Source organism: Martes martes (genome assembly GCF_963455335.1).
Source record: "Martes martes genome assembly, chromosome: 2".
Taxonomy (NCBI): Eukaryota; Metazoa; Chordata; class Mammalia; order Carnivora; family Mustelidae; genus Martes; species Martes martes.
Genome location: NC_137889.1, coordinates 34,661,584 through 34,683,548, shown reverse-complemented (window position 1 = coordinate 34,683,548; position 21,965 = coordinate 34,661,584). Strand labels below are relative to the sequence as shown.

Sequence of the window (21,965 nt, the reverse complement as noted above, 5' to 3'; positions counted from 1 at the left end):
GAACTTGATTCAAACTCAAACTCTCAGTTCAACTTGTGGTTAGTCAGCCAAGGTGTAAGAAGAGGTAGGGGGAACCGGGTCTCAACAGGCTCCTGGGAAAGCCCCTGCTGTCGGCTGAGCGTCTCCCCACCCCAAAGAGGCCACGTGCTGAAAAGAGGCACTGAGTCCCTCCACAAAGAAGGACTCATACGTACGGTGATCTTGCTGGCTTGGTTCAGGGCTTCCACCCAGTCCTTTAGATCCTTCTGGTCATTAGCTTGAAGAAAATACCTCTGAGAGAGGGCATTGATGACTGCAATAGTCATGGGGGAAGAAGAGAGAAAAACCCAGGTCAGAACACATGCAGGACAAAAAGACGCCATCAAAACTCATGTGCCTGAAGTAGGAAGATAGAGGTCTGCACAGAGCGAAGGCATCCGCCACGGTGCAAAGTCAGTGGCATGCGCATCTGGGAAGCAGTGGGCTGCAGCCGCTCTCTCTTTAGAAATGGGAATTGTTCCATTAGCCATGAGAACAACACCTGTTGTTCATGTTTTAACCACCCCCTTCATGTGCTGTTGTACAGGGATGAGGCTTCTAGTCCGCCCTCAACAAGACACGAGCTTGAACTGCTTTCTAGAGGCGCCAACAGACTTAGAGTCTTGATGGTACATATATAATTCTGGACCCAATGCTTCTTGTTTCCACTGGCACAACTGGCCTGGCTTAGGAGTCTTGCCTGTGGTCGGGAAATGGAACAAGGCTTGCCTGAGATAAAATCTGTGACCCTGACTTCATTCTCAACCTGTTCTTTCCTCTGAACCCTCTATGAAGTCAATCATTTTACTTCTGCGTTCATTACTTATCTTGTTTAGATCTGCTGACCACAAAATCTGAGATAGTCATTTCTGAGCTTAGCAATGACGCTTGAAAGAAATGGGACAACGAGAACACCAAAGAAGCCTGACCCAACCCAAAGTTGGGAGAGAAGACAGCTCAGTGACCACCTTATTCTCCTAGCATAAATTAGTCAGAACTACAGGAGGCAAGCATCGCCGGGTAGACAGAGAATTCATTAGTTCATTCACTCATCCGACAAATATTACTGAGCATCCACTATGGGCCAGGAACCGCTGTATGTGCTGGGGATACAGCAGTGACAGAACAAAGGGACAGCCCTGCTTCATGGAGCTGACATGCAGAACCACCCATAAAAACAAGAGAAACTACTTGTTAGCATCTGTTTGTGGCACTTAGTACATTACCGAGAACACAGTAGGCGCCAAATAACGACTGATGATTTAATGAGTAAGGGCATGCCACTGAGTAGGGACATCCACTCTGCTTCCTGTGTCACTCCCAACCCTGGCACTCATGTGCCAGTGCAGAGACACTCAACAGGATACTCCTTTTCTATTGTTCCCCCAACTCCCTCACATCTCCACCTTTCCTGAGCGCACCGCTACTGCGTCCGAGAGGAGGCTTCCCAGAAATGACCAGTAGATACCTGGACCCTGCCCTGCGGGGTCAAGAAAACGGAACCGTCACTGGTTCCTGTACCTCCGCCTTCCGGTACTATCTTCTCAGCGAGACCAAGGAAAGCGGTATCGTTGGAGACGTAGGCACGTCGCCATGACTGAAGTCACTCACACACGCAGGGAGCAAGTCACATGTGATCACAGGACTGTCTCCACACGAAGAGGAAGTTGCCACAGGACTGTTCAGAAAACCCAGCCCCCAGTTCAGTACTTACCAAAGCAAAATGGAGTTTTAGGTTTCTGCTTCGGTGTAGCTATGCTCACCTAAACCAAATAAAAAACAAAATAAGAATAGTTTTCTAATAAGATGGTTATAAAGCATTTTTTTCAATTTTTTTTTGGGGGGGGGAAGGGCTGTGAAATGTTCCACACAAAAAAGAAGAGTATTTAAAACATATATAAACATTCTAAACAACAGTAATTAAGTGGAAACGCTATACTCACCCTCCAGATTAAGAAATAGGCCATTATCAGTCCTATCCCTTAGATGCCCTTTGTGTGCCCCTCCCTGAAAGAATCCCATCCCCACCCCTCAAGGGATAACCACTACCTGGCTGTCTACCTTCATCTTCTTTACAAAAACACTTTGGAAAGCCACCCACTCCAACAAAATTCTCTTTGGACCACACAACCCGAACGTGGCCTATTCACACTAGGAAGACCCCAGTCCTCTCTCTCAACCACTGACCCCCTCCCTAAACCGTTCTCCGAATGAAAGGTGGGACGGCTACAAATACACAGATTCCAACTAGAGCTCACAGGAAGGTCGGGCAGCACGCCAATGTCCTTTTCTATCTACCCTGACTGCTTAATCCTGAAATAGGAGGGCGCCCAAGGAATCAGAGCATACCTATGCATTTAAGGGAAGGGAAGAGAAGAAAGTAGAAATAGTTTTACAGCTCCTGTTGTGTTATCTCATCTTGTTTCTTCAATCCCACCCCTTGCATGTACACTCCTGACTATGTACACAGGTGAACCTACGTCACTCTGGTTCAAACATGCGGAATGAATAAAGGAAAACAAATCACATCCCCCGTATGCCAAGAGGGGACTGCCCTTGATGGAGTTCAGTTGAACTCCATGGAACAGGTCTCCACCACTCTACCTGGGATTGCGAAGGGGGCACCTTCCCCCAAGACCCCAGGTTAGGAACTATTCCCACATTCTCCTAATCCTCCTGTGGATAGCATTCTCTCAGTCCCCTTTCCAAGCAAGGGCCTTCTCCTACTTGTATGAGACCTGAAAAAAAGGCCTGCCCTCCAACATACAAAATGAACATAGAATACTCAACATCAATAAATAAATCACTAGTGTCTACATAACATTCTACCAACCTCTTCGACAAGGATTTTAAGTGCCTACAACAAGATGTCACATTAAGTCGACTTCATTAATGTTTCGTTAAACAGTCACAAAAATCTCATCACATTTGCAAATAATTAGTAGCTTTGATTTTCTTAGTTCACAAGAATCTTGGGATATGCAAGGTGATTGCTGAGAAATATAGCCAATCACGAATTAAATGAGTTACTCAGCTAAATCATTCCAGAAATAAGATGACTGAAATCCTTTCAAATATTTTATAGCCAATTCTATTTAATGAGGGATATGGTTATATTCTGATCTGTTCACCATGATGTGATGTGGAGGCCTTACGGCCTAAAGAAAGCCTTTCAATGGTCCTAAAATTACATAAAAATTCAGGCAAAGGTGAGCCCACCTCACAGACTACCCAAATTCAGGCATGTCTTCACCTCCCCCAGAACCCACTCCCCAGAGCTCCACAACACCATAAGTTCTGTCCCTGTGCCACCTTGTTTTTTGGGTTTTGGATCCTAGGATTCCATCTGAACCACAGCATACACCGTTATGCTGCTTGTGTCTGACGTCCTGATCTGTCAGGTGACTCAATTTCTGGCTTTTTCCCTCGGCACCCTCGTTCCTCCTGCAGGTCCCTTGTGCCCAGAACACCTGCATGGCCTGCCCTCAGCTCCCGTGTAGCTCTGACCAGCAGACAGCAGGCTGACCCTCAGAACCCACCTACCTCTCCACTTCCTTCCAACTGTAAGCTTTAGAAAGGTTGTGAAAAGCTGGGCACTCAGACCCTCACTGGCTTATGGGAAGGCTCACCCCTTTCTCCCAGAAACTGACATTTATCACTGACCAGAGAAAGCACCACGGGCAGAGACTTTTCACCGGGTTGGATGACAAATGGTTCACAGTGACCACAGCTTTTTAGCAGCCTATACTGAGGGAATGCTACCGGCATGCTTATTACAACAACCTAAGCGATCACCTGGCTTTTCATTTGTTTTTATAGGTTTATCCAGTTTTCAGTCAGGGGACATTGGAGATTACATGCATGCACACCTATAATTTGCCTCAGGCCCAACCACAGAAGCATTAGTTGGCAAAGCAGCTAGCTCCTTGCTGAATCAACCAGACATCAGTCCTAGTTCTGCCCTGTGGGCCATTTAGCAAGGGTAAGACCCTCAGTGTCTCTGATCAGCTTCCCAATTAGCAGGACCAGAGTGCAATTACTAGTTTCCTTCTTGTCATCACAGAGGGGCAAAAGAGGAAAATGAAATTCTATCTACCTGGGCTGTGTCCCTTGGGGAGAAGGGCCGAGGTATGAGCCTCATTTACTATGGAAAGGTAGCTCTGACCTCCCCCTGATATCCTGGGGGCCGTGGCGGCAGAAACCCTCTTCCCCTGGGAGGTGTAAGCCCTCAGGCCTCCACCCTGCCCCACGCTGGTGATCAGACCAGACTGTGCAGCCTCCCTCAGATGTAGTGAAGGACCAGAGGATCCTGAAAAAGGATGTCTCAGAGACCAGCTACAGGGAGGGCGCCCAAGTGCTACCATCCGCCTGCCGGAGGCGGCCACAGTTAAGTAGCTGCGTAGCCCGTGGTTGACTGGTGGGTCCTGAGTTATGCAAGCAATGAGAGGAGGTCAGGATGTGAGGGGCGGAATGGGCACGGGTCAACCAGAGAGTGACGCAGACAAGGCCACTCTACAGCTCAACAGACTCTCAGGAACTTGCTCTTATCAGATCAAACACAGACCACAGCGGCAGCAAACTCATCAGTGGCAGGGCACTGCTAGCCAGCCCCATCCTGTCTGCCCATGGCCGGAAGTGGAGCTGGGGCCCCTCTGGTAGGAGCAGCAGCAGCAGAAGGTCTTGAAGCTCTGGGGTAGCTCTGCCCCAGCGTCCGGGCGCCCCTGCCCCATGAGGTGGCATCAAGAGCAGAGGGAGCCGCGATCAACTACACAGAATGACTGGAAGGGTTCTAAGCAGTGGTCTCTGGACCAGCTTCAGGAGGTCAATGAGCCCTGAAATTACAGGCAAAACCAGTGTTGTACACACATATATACTTCACCTGGGGTCCATGCTCTTCACCCAGCACTCAAAAGGATCTGTGACCACCACTGATTCCCCCCACCCCACCACCACCACCACTACCACAAGAGGTTAAGAACCAGTGTTCTCGAAAGGTCTTCCTTATAACTAACTGAGGGCAAGGCCCTGACAGAGCGGGACACAGCCGGGGATGGGACATGGGGGCTGGCTGTATAGAAGAGAAGAGCCATCAGGCAAGGTGGGAAGGTGGCGGCACCAAGCCCACCTTCCATCATTTTCCAGTTTGCCCAAACCTGGTTCTGCTGCCATCAGTGCCCCGGAGGACATCAAGTCAAGGACTTTCACCTCTGTCGGCCTTTCTGAAGGAACTCATCGTCCCAACACACGCCCTCAAGAAAGAGCGACAGAACAGCACCCCTGCGCAGAGACCACACGTACACAGCGAGCCAGGTCGACATTACGGTGAAATACTTTCCTCTGGGAGGGACAACCCACAGGTTCACAAGAAATAAGCTGGAATGCTGAATTTGATGCTAGTGGTCCCACTAAATGGGTTTCTGGGAAAACCCCTGCATTCTGGCACTGGGTCAGGTAGGAGTTAAAGGCTCACTGCTCCATGTAACTTGACCCCTGGAGCAGCTGCGGGTTTTGCAAAAACACCCACCCAGGCCTGCATCTCTCCAGAAGGGCTAAGAACCAGGTCCATCCTTTCTAAATGAGACAGCTTCCAAAGCTGAGAATTCTAAAAACCCTCATCTGAGCTGCATTTATAAATCGTGATTCAGCAGGAGATGGTATTCACTCTTCCCCCAATTAAAAAAAAAAAAAAAAGAAAAGAAAGAAAAAAGTCTCCCACCAAACCAAACTCTCTCCAAAAGGAGGTTTGGAGTTTCACTAATAATGAGGTTCTCTGCTCCGCCTCTCTGATTCTGTTCCTCCAAACCTCCTAGAAAAAGACCTCATGAGCCCCCACCAAGACCGGACAGGAGAGGGGAAGGCCCAGACCTCCCGCCCGCCCGGCCCCAGAGGCAGCCACATCTCTTACCACAAAGCAAGCACAAATTGCCCACAGCTGCGCTAAGCAAAGCTTCGCTTTAAGCCCTGCCCCCTTCCCCTGAGGTCATTATCTCCTCTCTCTAATCCGCTCAGACCCTGCCCTGCATCTTCTGCCTCTGTGCCCAGCGGTGTCGGCTAGCCCTTGTGCCAACTAGCCCTGCCTCCAGCCCCGGTGGCGGCTGCCACCTCCAAACCAGCCCCGGCCAGCTGCGACAGGCAGCTGGACACAAGGGCTCCCAAAGCTCACTCAGATCAGGGTCCCCCCCGACCTTGTCTCAACCCCTGAGGGTGGGAGAACATGGACAAGGAAGCAGAGATCCCCAAGAGGCCTGATGTGAAGGGTGCGTGGGGAGAACAGGACTTCCGGAACCTTCGCGCTGGCTGGGTGCCACCTGGCTCTTCTCACTGGACAAAGAGTTCCTCTTTCTGGCGGGGCTCTAAATCCCCAGCCTTTTTTATCTCTGCTGCATCACAGGTCAGCACTGGAGCCTGCCCCGGGGGCGGGGGCGGGCCGCTGAAAGCAGCTCCGCGTGGGCATCACCAACCAGCCCGCGGTCTCTCCCCCGCCCCCCTCCCCACCCCGGTGTCTCAGCTCCGAAGAGGGGCTGCTCTTTCTCCGTCTGCACTAACCGACCAGGGGTGGCCTGTCCGCCTGCCTGCCAGGCTCTCCGGCAGTCATCTGGCTGCTGAACAGTTCCCAGGCACAGCAGAGTGCCTTCCCGAGGCTCTCCTAGCCTTCCCTCCACAGTCATCCTGTCCTCCCTCTTTGTGAGCTGCTCCTGTGGAACTATACCCCTTGGGAGAATCTCTTCCAGTCACTGGGTGTTTTGCAGTTGTTTGGTACTTTTTGCCCCAATGATGATAAAAGGTCGTGCCCGACTCCTACCCCAGCACCCAGTCCTCCTTGGCAGGAGCTGGGAGCATCACTGACCACTGTGTCCCCGGAGTAAGAGGCATCAGGCTCACCCTCCAAGAACCTGCTAACCTCACTCCACCCAACGCCGGTCAGCAGCAAAGCTTCCAAAGGGAGGGCAGGGGAGCACTTCACTGCCCAGGCAACACACCCAAATGCTAATGCCCGAAGAATCTGACATTTCTCATTTAGATACTAAACCTACTTAGAGGACGTGAATCCCCAGAGCTCCAGGCGGACATTACCTTCGAGATGTAGGTCAGCTGCAAAGATCCAACGGCACCTGCCCCCATGGCCAGGTTCTGAAAGACACATGTTTTTCATTTTTAAGAAGCGTGATGCTATGTGAGGCACTGGAAACAGCACTAAGAGACAGAAGACCGAGACTCTAGTCCTGGCTTTGCAACCTTGAGCACGCCACCTACCCACGTTCTTTAGCTCACTCTCCTCCGTAAAATGGTGGTAATTCTTACCATGGCTATGTTGACACAAACGTTATCCTTGGCCTTACTTACTACAGAGGGGTGTCTTCTAGGATGGTGGTTAGAAGTGTGAGCTCCACCATCTGAGTGAGTAAGTTCCTTAACCACTGTGCCTCAGTTGTCCTTTCTGTAAAAATACGGATACTTAACGGTACCTACCTCACAAGGCAGTCATAAGGACGAGTAAATACATTTAAGGGCACTTGCAATCGTCCCTGGTACATAGATGACTCTCAACAAGTATTAGCTATTATATTTTTTTTCTTTCCTGATGGCTCTGGTCTCCTTGTTGGCTTGGTCCTGCTTTATGCCACTTCAAATTCTTTTTGTAATAAACAGGGTACATAATTCACACAATACAGAAATTTAAAAAAAAATACAGCTGTTTAGTTTATTTCACAGGATTATTATGAATACCAACTGGAATGATGTCTGTATGCCATAAGACACTAAATAAATGTCCTAGTAAAACAGCAAGAAACCCACAGGCACCTGGTCGGGCAATATTCTGTCCTAGCACAATCTCCCTGGCTTTCTTATTTCTCCACTGTCAGAAACGAAGCAATGAAGACATAGGGATGACAGCATTCCAAAGAAATGAACAAGATTAGAAACCTCAGCCGTGAAGTTTCTTATTTATAAATTGGAAAATCTACTCCCCCATGGACCTTAAGAACCTGTCCAGAGCTCCTGGTGCCCCTTAAGTTGCTGCAGAAGCCTCAGAGAATAATCTTGAAGCCCCCCGTTACTGGGGGTTATCTCAAAGCAATAAGGGAAACAAATCTTGGATAAGGAGAATATAGTAAATTTCCTAAAAGGTTAGCAGTGAAATGACCTGTCATTCCAGGAGACTGCCCTTAAGAAGTATTTTAGACAGTAGGGAAGAGCCCTTCTAGGCCCGATGATCTAAATTAACATACATCACTTGAAGCAAATGCAATATGTGAAATTTTCTACACACAAGAAAATGGATGGGGACAATACCACGATAAAAGGAGTCTCAGAGCCCTTAAATTGTAGACTAAAAAATTCAGAAAGGATCTGTTGCCTCCTATCCCCCCTTTTTTCCTTAACAAATGAGGCCATAAATCTAAATGCTGCCTTTAGGTAGTCAGATTAGAATTCCAAATATGGATGATCTGATTTACACATTTTTTTCAGATATACAGTGATTGCATTTTGCTGACTTTTTTTTTTTTAAGATTTTATTTATTCATTTGATAGACAGAGATCACAAGCAGGCAGAGAGGCAGGAGAGAGGAAGGGAAGCAGGCTTCCCGCCGAGCAGAGAGCCCGACGCGGGGCTCGATCCCAGGACCCTAAGATCATGACCTGAGCTGAAGGCAGAGGCTTTAACCCACTGAGCCACCCAGGCGCCCCGTATTTTGCTGACTTTTAAGGACACCTCTATTCGATAAAGAGAGATAGGCCCTGCACCCCTAAATCAGAGTCCACGAAGGAGCCACAGGCACTCCAAAAGGCCACTGAGCAACCGCCACTGCCCCAAGGAGAACGAGAACCGCTCTGGGCAGACGGCTCCGCACAGAGTAAGACTGCCTCCAAGGACCACATGGCCACCAGCCTCTGTGGGACATGGAGCACCTGGCCCACCCCCAGGCCCCATCTGGCACTGGAGGAAAGGGAGGGGCTTTGTGAGTGAGGGGATTGGTCCAAGGTCACATAACTGGAGGCAGAACTTGAACTACAAAGCTCAGGTCATCTGACTTCAACCCAATGAGCTCGAAGCAGCACAATAAAATCTTAAAAGCTTGAGCTGTTGGAATTCTAGCTGTGACATTATCGCCCTGTGACAGCAGGCAAGTTTCTCTGCCTATATAAGGGGGACAGTAAACCCTCCTTGGGTGGTTGTGAGGATTACATGAAAATCCATAAGGAGAGCCTAGCCCATGGCAGCTCCTCTCCCCGACCCACGACGACGCTAATTACAAGACGCAGAGGCCAAGTCTCAGGGCTGGTGTTGCACAACCCACTCTCATCACCCCAAACCACAGCCCAAAGGCCTCCGGAGCCCTATCTGGAATTATGAGTGATGAAGTGGAATTTGGGGAACCATTCGGACACTAACCCACACGTAATGACAGATATGAGCGGGTCAGATTTCAACTACTTCATCCCCTCCACCCTCCAGGGCTGCTCCACCCTCGGTCCCATTCCCCCCCCCGCCCCCCCAACCCCCCCCCCACCGCCTTCAGCTCTCCCACTGCAGAAAGACATAGGAGCAGTTCTCCTGACCAGTTACCTGGGGGCAGGGGGCGCCTTCACCTCCCTCACCCACCACCCACCCCACAGTCTGCTCCTAGGCTCACACGTACCTCCTCCCTCTCCACCGTGAGAAGCTAGGAAAATATGACGAGTGTCTATAAATGTAGTTTTCCCCCCTAACGTCCTCCCCACCCAGGGGGAGAGGAATGACAGGAGAAAACAGTCCCAGGATCCCAGAGCCTTGATCCAGAGGGATGGCTCAGTGTCCACTCCAATTACTGGACCCGGGAGATTCATGGTGACAGCTCGCTGCTAGGGTGGCAGCCCCAGGCAGAAACTTCCTGGTTAAGGAAGAAAGTACCAGCATGTCTGAGCTGAAGACCTCGGCAGCCAGTCATCAGGCGGGGAACGCCAAGAAACAAACAGCACCTGAGGCGGGGCAGGGTGTCAAAGCCTAGGCAAGCGGCCTCTCCAGGACACGGCCAGTCTCGACCTCCAGGGAACCGATAAGAGGATCCACCTTCACAAAGCTTCTCTGGGCTGCAGTCTGTCCCTGGCCTCCCCCCTCTCTGAATCCTTGCACACCCATCCTGCTCCAGCTGTGGTGCACATCACACTCTCCCGGGGAGCATGTTTGCAAAAGGCCCAGGCTCAGACCTCACCCGAAAAACAGTGAATCATAGTCAAATGGAACATGGTCAGAACATGCACATTTTTCAAACGTTCCCAAGTGATCCCTACACAGGCCCAAGTCTGAGAACAACTGCTCTACATGACAAAATCTAGCCCTCGGTTCTATATCGGCATATATTTTTCTGCGAGGTTAAGTCTCTTCTTACCAGATTTTAAGCACATTGAGGACATGAGTAGAATCTTATTCCTCTCTACAGCAGGCTCCTCAATTTTTATTTATTTGTTATTTTTTAAAGATCTATTTATTTTGAGAGAGAGAGAGCACGTGTGCACAAGTCGGGGTGGGGGGACAGAGGGAGAAGGAGAGAGAATCCCAAGCAGACTCCCTGCTGAGCACAGAGCCCAAAGCAGGGATCCACCCCAGGACCCTGAGATCATGACTGGAGCAGAAATCAGGAGTCGGACGTTTAACTGACCAAGCCACCCAGGCGCCCTTGGACTCCTCAATTTTTAAGCAAAAACGCTATTTGCACAGTGGTTAAGTTCCAAGACCAGTCCCCCAAATCCTGCTACACTCAGTACCGAAGACCTCCCGTCCACCACTGGCAAACCACCTTTCTTTGGAAAGATTTGTTCATGTTTTGAACTGGGCTGTCACTTGAGTTTACAGTTACCACGACCTCAGGCAGGATTCCTTAGGGACAGGAATCGGGTGGAGGGGGCATAAAAGGACCGAGCCCCAGCAAGACAATAGAGTCGAGGGCTTGGGGAGAGGCCTGGGACACCCCCGACGTGAGAACCTCTGAGCAGATGGGGAGGGAAGGCAAGGCTGGCTGGCGGGAAGGCAGCTTATGGGAACCACCTGCAGATATTTTCACACGAACTCGTATCCACGCCTCACTCCCGGGGCTCTAACTGATCCGGGATAGGGCCCAGGTACCTGCATGTTTTTCAAGCGCCCCAGGGATTCCAGGGTGCTGCCCATTTTGAGGACCCCCATTGCACGCTTGGGCTGGTCCTGCTGACTCTACACGGAGATGCCAGCTGGTGAGAAAGCCATGCCCAGCGGCAGCCCACAGGGTGACCCTGGCTGCTGCAGCAGCAGTAGACAGGGAGGAAGGGATGGGCACGGCCGCGGGCAGGCAGAGGGAAAGGGGATTCCAGTGCCATGCGTGGCTGGCAGCCATTGGACGTGAGGATGTCTATAACTCAGGAGCATTCTCAATTTTCTGAAACAATGCAGGGCACAGGGCAGGTTCCCGTTCTTTTACGAAGACACTGCTAACACCTTGCTTTTTGCTCTTGTGTTCTTCTGCACCAAGGGCCTCTAAGAAGCTCCCGCTCCCCATGAGGGGCAAGCGTAGAGTTTATGCTTTTCCAGCACCAAGGAAGGAGCCAAGAGGCCCACACAGCGATGTGACAGACCTCCCGTAGTATGCCTTTTTCCAGAAGCCACATTATCTCTTGTCGAAATAGAAAATTCTACCCTAGGAATGTCTCCTACTCCCTTTCCCGTCTTCTAATGAGAGTAATGAGGAGCACAGAAATGACTAACTACAGAGTCATAAATTCACAGAGCAACAACACTAAAGGGTTCTGGTGATCCCTTATCATTTGCCACAGGAGTCCTCTAAGACTCAAGGTGGGGAAATGACTTCCTCAAGTAGCTGAATAAAGACAGAGCTTGTAACTCCCACCATCAAATCTAGCGCTTCAGCAAAGCACAGTTTGAGGAAGGAAAAAGGAAACTGATGTCTATTTAGAGTCAATTTTGCACCAGGCCTGGCTGCAGGGTACTCCTGCACATTGTCACTGAACCCTAACAATCCCATTTTACAGATGAAGAAAGTAACAACTGAGCAGGTGAAGCAGCTTGCCCAAGGTCACACACGCAGTGAGCAGTCAGGCCAGTATTCAAACCCAACCCCTTCCTGATTCTCCAATCTCACACGCTTTCCCTCTACGCCATGCCACCTCCCGGGAGACAATCCTTCAAATGTACAAGGACCTGCTCATTATCTAAGAGTTGATTATCAATGAAAGGTAAATACAAGAGCAGGACCGGCAGGGTTACACCGGAGGAGGCCCTCCACAGTTGCCCAAGCTGGGAAGGGCAGGCACTGGTCAAACTGGCTCTTGGGTGCCAAACTCCGAAAGACCAGGGATTTGGAGTGGAAGGGGGGAAGGAAAGATGCTGATGCTTTCTTACCTTCCCTCATATCCCCCCGGGGTGCCTAGCAGAACACATCAGGCAGTCAAAACCAGCTTGCTGGTCAACGAATGGGAGAAGGAGGAAGGGACTGTTTATGGAAATCCCACAGCTAGGCCATGAGCCAACATGGCTGCGCATAAGCTGAAACCATAACTCAAACCACCAGAAACCGAGGCCAGACAAAGACACTCAGAAAAGAAAGACTCACCTAGGAAGAGTTGTGTGATAGGAACAGAGGGGAGAGCATAATTCCCTCTGCCCCACACTCCACGGCCCTCACCCCAGAATGGGAGAGTAACAAAAGGAAAGTAACCAAGCTATTCCCAGGCATTAGGTGACCCAGACAGTGGCCTGACCTGTTGCTCTGGTATCAAACACATCTCCTCCCCTCCATTCTGCAGCTCCACTTCCTGATACTAACTTGAGGAAGGATGAAATGCCCAAAGCTACTCTCCTCATTCTCTCGGTCAAAATACACATTCAACACTCGCCTTCCAGAAAAGTCAGCTCTGCATCACGAGCCACGGTGTTGGTGCAGGGCTTGCACTCTATCACCTGGAAGCCTCCTCTCTGCTGACTGTTGACACGCATCCACACTGGCTTCAGCCAGGATGGACTGCATGATGGGTAAGTCTCTTGACCACCACATTCCCTCCCCCAGTCCTAGTGATAGTGACCCAAAGACACGGTCCAAGATCAGGGCTCTAGATAATCCCCAGGACATGTTCGGGGTCCAAGACTCCAACTACTGGCCCCTGAAATGGTTCTGAAACTTCCAACTCAATAAGCCAAGACCTTCACCCATGTGCTCAAGGCAGCCTCCTCCACACCTGCATCAAACTCAGGGTCACGGCCCCTCTGTCCTGGAATCGGCTCCATTCGCCACTGCCCTGTGTCTGCCGGCGGCTCCCCCTTCTCTCCCGGTCAGCCTGGCACTAACCCTCTGACTGCTCTCCTCCACCCTCCCGTCAGTCACTGAGCCTGACATTTTTTTCCTTCACGCGGCCTCTAGATCTGTCCCTTCCTCTCTATTCCCTGTGTGCCGCTGCCACTGACATTCCAGGACGCCCAAGACAAATGCCTCGCTGTCAGCAAATGACATCTCAGTAATACTCCAGAGTTTATGTAAGCATTTTCACATACACTGCTTTATTTAATCTTCACAGCAACTATGTCAGAGATAGAGATAATTAATATCATTACCCCTGTTTTACAGATGAGAACACAAGGCTCAAAAAAATGGGCGTTTCCCTAATTAAAGTACACATCGAGTTGTCCTGTGTACAAGGGATACAACCTAAGAAAATGGGCTCGAGAGCAAAAATCGAATATGCAGCCCCCTCCGAATGTACAGTTGCCTGCTCTGCCTTGGAGACATCATTTGAATAATAAAATGGCATTCTTTTGTATATAAATAGTTACATAAATACATAAAAAAGGCATATACAATAAATATATCAAACACCAAAGGTTGAAATCTCAAAGCCAAACATTAATAACAATAAAACCAAAGGCAAATTATAAGAAAACTTAGAACAGTTTCAGCACAGTTCCACATTGGTAAAACCTTGGCTAAATTTCACAGCTTCCCTCTCCTTTCGTTGGTTAGAATTTAACACCGAGTAGCGCTAGGAACACGATTGTCCCAAAGTGCCTCTTGGTTTTCACTTCCTTTTAATTTAGACAAAGTACCATCTTGGGATAAAGAAGATGAGGATTGTTTTAAAAAACACACAAAATTACTGTAGCATTTTATGTCAATTCTCAACAAATCCCTACATAATTTTAATTCTAAAAAAAAAAAAAAACTAAGTAATAATTTTCCCCTAGCAGAATCTGCATTATGGTAAAAGTACAGACCTGTCGCTTGAAATCTTTTAGAAATTTTTCCAAAGGAATTCTGCCTCCTGCCTCTAACAGAGAGTATGAACAAAAGCCTGCCAGAGAGTCTACGTGGCCCTTGAAATCATTCGACTACGTGGAAAGTTAATATATCAATAACACAAAATCCACGACTCAAAAACACCTTGCTCAAACAATTGCTCAAGATCTAAAAATTCTCATGAAGCTATATGCAGAGAACAACTCTGGACATACACACAAACTGGTAACGTCGGCAGCCTCTGACTAGGCGACTATGTGGCTGGCAGACAGGACTAGGAGCTAGGAACTTGTCACTAGATCTGCGATCCTACATTTTGAATTTTGTACCATGTGCATGTATTGGCTATTTTTTTTTTTTACGTTATCTTACTGGTCCTCGGCATTTTGGCCAGGTGAAGCCTATGATGCAAAAATCTTTTTTTTTTTTTTTTAAGATTTTATTTATTTCTTTGACAGACAGAGATCTCAAGTAGGCAGAGGCAGGCAGGGGTGGGGCAGGGTGGGGCTGGGAAGCAGGCTCCCTGCTGAGCAGAGAGCCTGATGTAGGGCTCGATCCCAGGACCCTGAGATCATGACCTGAGCTGAAGGCAGAGGCTTAACCCACAGAGCCACTCAGGCACCCCTGCAAAAATCTTTTAAATACTGATGGATTTCAGCCAAATTTTACTCAAGGAAACTTCTGAAAAAACCCCACAATTAAAAAAAAAATACCAATTTTCACCTAGCCTTTAAGACAAAACTCGTATCCGTTTATTTATATGTTTTAGGTATTCCTACCACACTTCTGTATTCTTTCTACTAAAATGTCCAGATATCCAGAGCTGTGAACACAGCTCAAGCTCCTTGCCCTTTTCAACGAAACAACTGCTTTCAGATTTAAAAAAAAAAAAGGCAAAGGGCTCTCACTGTGGCTCCAGAGTTAGCAGGAGAGATACCATCTTCCTGAATGTTATGATGATCTATAATTCGCATCATGGCCTTTGGAAAGTAAAAGCATCTGAGTACTTTTTGGCAATAGAGAGAAATTCACTTTACAGAGTAAATTTGACAAGAACAGCCATCTCGTGCAATAGTACGTTCATGCTTCCTTTTAGCCTTTGTTCAGGGCGATATAATTTAGTCTTGCAGTTGCTTAGCCAAGGGGGCCTCACGGGGGTGGAGCATAAACGTCGCTGTGCAACTAGAACATGGTTAGTCACTCTGCAGGCCACGGTCATAAAACACAGCAGCCTAATTAAGGTATTTTATCTCCTCTCTCATGATAGGGAACAACACTAAATTAAAATACAGGTACTGGAGCCATAATATTACAGTAATGATTCCAGGGACGCCCAGCCCATGTTTGCTTCTGTTCAAGGACTATCTGTGTGCGGATATTGTCAGCCTATTGATTTTTAAGTGCATTAGCCGTATCAGTGGCCATTAGCAATAATGTCAAAACTTTCCGTTTATAGGGGTCCTTTCCAGCTGATGAGTTTCATCCCATATCGGTCTGGTGTCACCACTGCCTGTATCAAAAACCTGGACTTCATACTTTACTGCATCAACTCTATAAATTCTGTGCGACATCTAGGGCCGTACCTGGCCCATGCAGGCTGACCCTGGAATGCGCACCTGTTGTATGTTCCGTGAGCAGAGGGCAGCCCTCCAGCTTCAGGAGCTGTTCTGCCCTCATTTATAGAGCCGAAACCAGGGACTGTCCAGTGGGGCACGCGAACGCCCACCTCTCTCGGACAACTCTGGAGGCCTAACTTACTTCGAGCCCCACTGCAGCATCGGGCTGAGGCCTACCGTTTGCCAACTTCTGTTTGAGCTCAGACCATTGTCCGGCTTCCTCTGCTTCCCTGTCCTGCTTCCCGGCTCTTTTGACAGTTTCCAGGAGAACATTTCCTTAAGAAAAAACTTGGCACAGGGGCGCCTGGGTGGCTCAGTCAGTTAAGCATCTGACTGCGGTCAGTCAGGTCACGATCTCAGGGTCCTGGGATGGAGCCCCGCATCAGGATGCCCCTCCCTCCACTCGCGTGCGCTCTCTCAAATAAATAAATAAAATCTTGGGGAAAAGAAAAAGGAAAGAAAGAAAAAGAAAGCACTTGGCACAAATCCTCATCTCGGCGCCTGATTCCTGGTCTTAGGATGTTCTTCTAGAGAAACTGACCTTAGATCCCCTCTGACCAAGCAAGCTCACCTTCCTCCTTGGTGCTGCCTCTGTTCCCAAATGACGGCCATTGCCCTCACACAGAAATACCCTCCTCTTCCCCTGCCGCTCTGCCTGGGACAGGGGGCATAACAATCAAAGGAAATACTATAAGTGAAAACACATCTAACCCTATAAAATGCCCTACAAATGGAAATCACTGGTGGTAACGCTTTGTCTCACTCATCCTTCCATATCTGGATCCAGCACCACCCCCTCCAAGAACGGGGGCCCCCACTCTCCCTGCCACATTTTTTTTCATCATCCGTCTTCTCACCTACAGCGTAAACTCCATGAAGGCAAAGATTTGGTCTACTCACTGTTGGAGGAATGAGATACATTCACAGGATGTATTTATGCATTCAGCAAATATGCGTTAAGGAATGTTTCAGGAATTAAGGGGCTGAAAGCCATGTTAAAAATCATCTAGAGTACCTATACCCCGGAGAGGATAAGTAACTTCCCTAACATACAAAATAATTTCGTGGCAGATTCTTGATCTCTTATCTCCCACACCTGAGGACTTCCCATCTGAGGCCCCAGCTTGAGGCCCTGCATCTTTTCAGATGGGCAGCTGCAGAGGAAAATGGCAGCCCCTTGTCCTTCAACCAAACGGCTGGCATCTGGACCGCTGAACTCAACAACAGGCTTTCTAACAAGAAAGGTCACCGAGATTTTTAGCACCACAGTTGTGGGTGTTGTTTTCATCTCTCCAACTAAGCCTGAATCCCTGGTGGCAAAGACTTACTGAATTCACCTCCCACAGGATCCCGGGGATCATGCACAGGGCTGAGCCCAGATGTCAGAAGGAGGCGGACACGGGGGAAGAGCGCAGACACCAGAGTCTCACCGACCTGGCCCCAACTCCAGCTCTATACTTAGCTCCTGAGTGACCTCGAACAAAGGTGCCAAACTTCCCGCACCTTGCAGAGTACTTCCAGAGGGATAACAGCCCCTGAGTCCCAGAATCACGGGAAGGACTCCATGAGATGCTATACGTAAAGTCCTCCACACTCAGTAAACATAACCAGCAGTTAACAGTAAATCGTAGCAGTGGGAGTGGTAGTAAAACCAGGCTCCATAAACACCAACTACCACGTAGCTCCGACAGGCCAAGATCGGAGATGTGGGTTGAGAGAATCCTCTGCTATTAACGAAGATACTGTATCGGACATCTCCTTCTCCCTATAAAAATTAAGATGGGCAGTGACCAAATGCAGTGCCATGTCTCTCTCCTCCAGAACAGACCAACCCCCCCAGTTTGCTTTTGGGGTTCAAACCCAATCCCTCTGCTCCTGACTCTCGGCACTCTGCTTCACCTGCCTCTGCAGATCTTCTGCTCAATGGAGGCCCAGGAGAGAAGCCCAATCCCCAGAGAGCAGCATCGGGCTCTCTGCATTTTACAAGGGCCTCCCTTCTGACAGCCTCCCCACTTGGCCCCCTTGGGTGTGTTCATTCATCCAGTGAGCACACACTGACCAAGTGCTGGGCACTATGGATCAAAACCCAAGCCAGAGGAGCTCCCCACCCTCCAGAACCTCCCAGCTCTGAGCTTCCTCCAGCTCCTCTTTCTTAATCAGAAACTCCTCCCTTTAGAAGCCTTCCTGCCTCCTAAGAAACATGAAGACGATGGTCTCATTAGCGGCAATAAAGGCAGGGGAAGTGGAGTTAGAGATTGTCAGCGTCAGGATCCCAGGATCTCTGCCGCTTTCTCGTTGTGTAACTGTGGGCAAATTCTTCCCCTCGCTGCCTCACCCACCTCACCTTTAGAATGAGGACAACAATACCTACCAATTAGATTTGTCAGAATGAAATGAAACCCCACTGAAGTCTTTCAAACAGTGCTTGCCACATAGTCATAAACGTTCGCTAATACTATTTCACAACTTATAAAAATAGCCACTCTCAAATCTAGGATGGCTATTGGGCCACCAACCCAACAAGAGCTAAGCCTACGATGGGAGGACTGAAAATGTTCGGAACTACTGCTCTGCTGCAGCAAGACTCTGCTTTTTCTGGCCAAGCCAGCTGAAATCTCTGCTTCCAGGGAAAATGTAAAGACTCTCCAGCAGTGGCCACGAGTTCTATTTGGTAACTCAAACTCAAAGAAGGCTCTAGCTCCGAGAGCATCCTGAGAGCTGAGGCAGCAGGGAAGTGCAGGAGGTTCCCTAGGTAGGGTAGGACCTGCTGCAGAGGCTGACCCCCGAGATCCCAGGGAGGCAGCCCATGGCGGAGCATCCAAGGTCAGTGCAGGTTCTAGAACCAAAGAACAGTCAAATCAGTGGGCAGGACAGAGCAAGGGAAATCCCAACCACTGCCAGCTTTTGAAATCTGAGATGGTGACAATATGGCCCTGGGCGATCTGTCACTAGCAGCAAGACTCTAGGCCTGAGGCCCAGGATATGAAGGAGGGACAGCTCTCAGGGGAGATGGCTGGCAACAGTTAAGTCGGGATTCCCTAAGCAAGTGCACTTGGATTAAGAACAGTCCTAGCAGGAACCAGGGCAGTAAGCAAGTAAGTCAAGGAAAAATACTTTTGAATTACCCTAGCTGATATGACAGGTGAGTGGGAGAAGGTACACAAAGGAAGAAAAAGGGAAAGGGAATGAGTGATAAGACCCAGAGACTGTGAGTCACTCGGGGCTCACCCCTGACATGCCAGAAGCCAAGTCTACAGCAACAAAAACTTGATCCCAAGCTCCTCCAACAGTGCCACTTCCTTTCACAGCAGATCTGCTGACCCAGCTGTGGGCACCTGTACAGAGCAAAGGCAGGGGAAAATGATAGAGTAGGGCCAGAAAGCAAACCCAAAACCAAAATATTATCAGAGGCAAGCATTCCAGACTAAATCAAGGATCTAAGTGTCCATACGTAGGCTTCATCCTGCAAACCCAGCCCTTCAGATGAAAGGAATCACAGACGGGTTATCAGAGATGTGGGGTGACCCATGGGCACAGTCCTATTTAGGGTGAAGTCTTTCCTGGAGAAGGTGACTAGTGGCAGCTAACCCGAGTATGTTTTCTATGGCTATACTCTTTTCTCTCAGCCATCAAATCCAGAGGACAAAATGCGAAAGGCCTCTAGAGGTTAGTTCCCAGATAATGACCTAGAGGCTCACAGTAATCTTTTTCCACTGCACATCTTAAAGCACAAATCCATCCCCCGACACTCAGACTTTCCTCCTCCCAAGTATCTCAACCAGAGCCAGATCTGAGCCCCATGACCCTCCCAGCTGCAACATGGCTGTGACCCATTAACTTGACATTCAGGGGCCATGCCAGTCTTTGGGGCCTCAGTCCACCAACCTGCTCCAAGGCAGTGGGAAGGAAAGAGCCAGCAAAAAAAAAAAAAAAGACTTGAGACTTTCTCTCATACCAGTGACAACTCCAGGGGTCCCCAGATCCAGTAACAGAAAGTAGGGGGCCCCTGTCTTTGTGCCTGGCTGCCACAAAATGCTAGGCAAGTCACCTAGTTCTGGCCATGTCCTTGATGAAGTCAATTCTAGTGTCTGAGACTCAGTTTCTCACCTGTAACACGAAGAAGCAAAACTAGGTGACCACCAAGGTCACCTCCAACCCAGGATTCTAGGACTCCCTGGTGCAGGAGACCAAAGCAGTCCAACATTTGTCCAGCTCAGAGAACCAGGCCACATTCTCTGCCAGGGAGGGGCCCCAGACTGGAAGAACAAGAGTGGCCACAAGGCCACAGTCATAACAAGGTTGGTGAAAGCAAGCAGGCCTTGCCTTGGAGCTTGGAATCAGCCAGGTCCGCCTCCCCTGGACTTCTGTGAGTGTTCAGTTCCTGAGTGCAAGAAAAGATACTGGATCCCCAGGGTCAGGAGAGATGAGCTTCTTTTTCCTCAAGCTAGTATCTGGGATGGTTCCCTGTGTGCGTGTATGTGTTTGTTGTGGGTTTCTTCCCCTCCTCACTATCAGTTTGGTGCTGCCCACAGGAGCTGAGGCCCCTGAGGCAAATCTCACCTGCATTCCTCCCAGGCAATGGTAGGCGGCTTCCCCCCACCCCACCACCTTCCCATGCAGCCTCTCACCTGGGGGTTGTCCATGTACCAGAGAAGGCAGTTGGCCTGGGTGTCCAGAATAAAGTACCTCCGCAGAAACTTGCCGCTGTTCTCATGCTCTTCGATGTCCAGAAACCCACAGATTCGGTTCTGTCGATCCACATAAGGCATTCCTGGGCTCTGCTCACATCACCCTGCGTGGCAGGAGGAAGGGAGGCGAGGATGAGCGGGGTGAAGCGCGCCCGGACTCAGGACCGGTAGGAACTTCACTCTGGCTTGACTCACCGCTGTGAGAAGCTAGACTAGCTCTCATCGGCCCTCCTTCCCCAGAGCCCCAAATGTTCCACCCCAGCCAGACCCCGGAAATCTCCGTCAGTTCTGTTCCACACGTAGCCAGCGAAACGCATGAGCAGGGACTCGGCTGTTTCCTGAGCTCCACTGTGTGCTGACAAGAGCCTCGGGCAACTTTACTATGAAGAGGAAGTAAGCCTAGATCAGGGGCCTCGGTTCTAATTCCATCTTTAGCCCCTTAGTAAGTGTGTGACTGCAAGGTATTTAATCTCTCCGCACCTCAGTTTCTGCACCTGTAAAATGGGGATAATTGTGGTACTTACACCTCCTAAGATTTTGGTGAGAATTAAGTGCCTGGCACACATTAAGCATTTCATACACATGAGGTATTAGTATTGCCCTTCACAAAAGCCTTGTAAAGTGAGCCATAACCCAATTTTTTAAAGATGTTATTTATTTGACAGAGAGAGATCACAAGTAGGCAGAGAAGCAGGCAGAGAGAGAGGAGGAAGCAGGCTCCCCGCTGAGCAGAGAGCCCAACTTGGAGCTCTGGGATCATAACTTGAGCTGAAAGCAGAGAGGCTTTAACCCACTGAGCCACCCAGGCACCCCCATAACCCAATTTTATACATAAAGAAACTCAGAGAAGATTTAAGCCCCAACCCAAATTCTCACATAAAACTTTGCCAGGAATTCAGTCACCAGGAGCAAACCTCCAGCTCCATGAAGGAATTAAATATGAGGGCCACATCCCTCAGCCCTAACTTCACTTACTTTACTTTGCTGTTATCCGAAAGCCATTTATGACTGGAAGGATGAGGGCTCAGAAGGCCCAACCGCTGAACACTTCCACTGACTCCAAAGGGTCTCTGGTGATGAGAGACAAGCTTCACCTTCCAGCCAGCCTCCTTTCTCCTCATGATTTCCTTCTGACTCTCTGAAGAGCCGAACAAAGGGCAGGGGCTCTATTCTCCTCAAGGAGGATGAGCACTTTCCAATAAGCAACACAGAGAACGGGTGGCACACGGGCCCACAAGGGTCAGAAAACACCACATGACATTCCGGCTTTCAAGGACTAACACCACCCACCACTGGGCTCTGCTCGGCTTCAACAGGCAAAAGTCACGATGACCCAAGCCCACCAAAGCCCTAAGCAAAGTGGGGAGCCGGCTGGCTTGAGG

The 21,965-nt window shown here is 49.4% G+C and overlaps 1 protein-coding gene across 2 annotated transcripts in view; it reads right to left on the bottom strand.

Annotated features, from left to right (window-relative positions):
* The window catches only part of PLEKHA2 (pleckstrin homology domain containing A2), a gene marked incomplete at both ends in the record, with an annotated part of 43,460 nt that extends 22,796 nt beyond the window's left edge, over positions 1-20,664 (bottom strand). The window contains 4 exons of one of the 2 annotated variants that reach the window (XM_080797189.1): positions 195-292; positions 1,733-1,781; positions 7,093-7,149; positions 20,524-20,664. In XM_080797189.1, coding sequence (XP_080653315.1) covers positions 195-292; positions 1,733-1,781; positions 7,093-7,149; positions 20,524-20,664 — 345 coding nt within the window. The remainder of the gene's footprint in view (positions 1-194; positions 293-1,732; positions 1,782-7,092; positions 7,150-20,523) is intronic. The other variant, XM_080797190.1, reaches the window with a different exon arrangement.
* Positions 20,665-21,965: the final 1,301 nt, after the last annotated feature.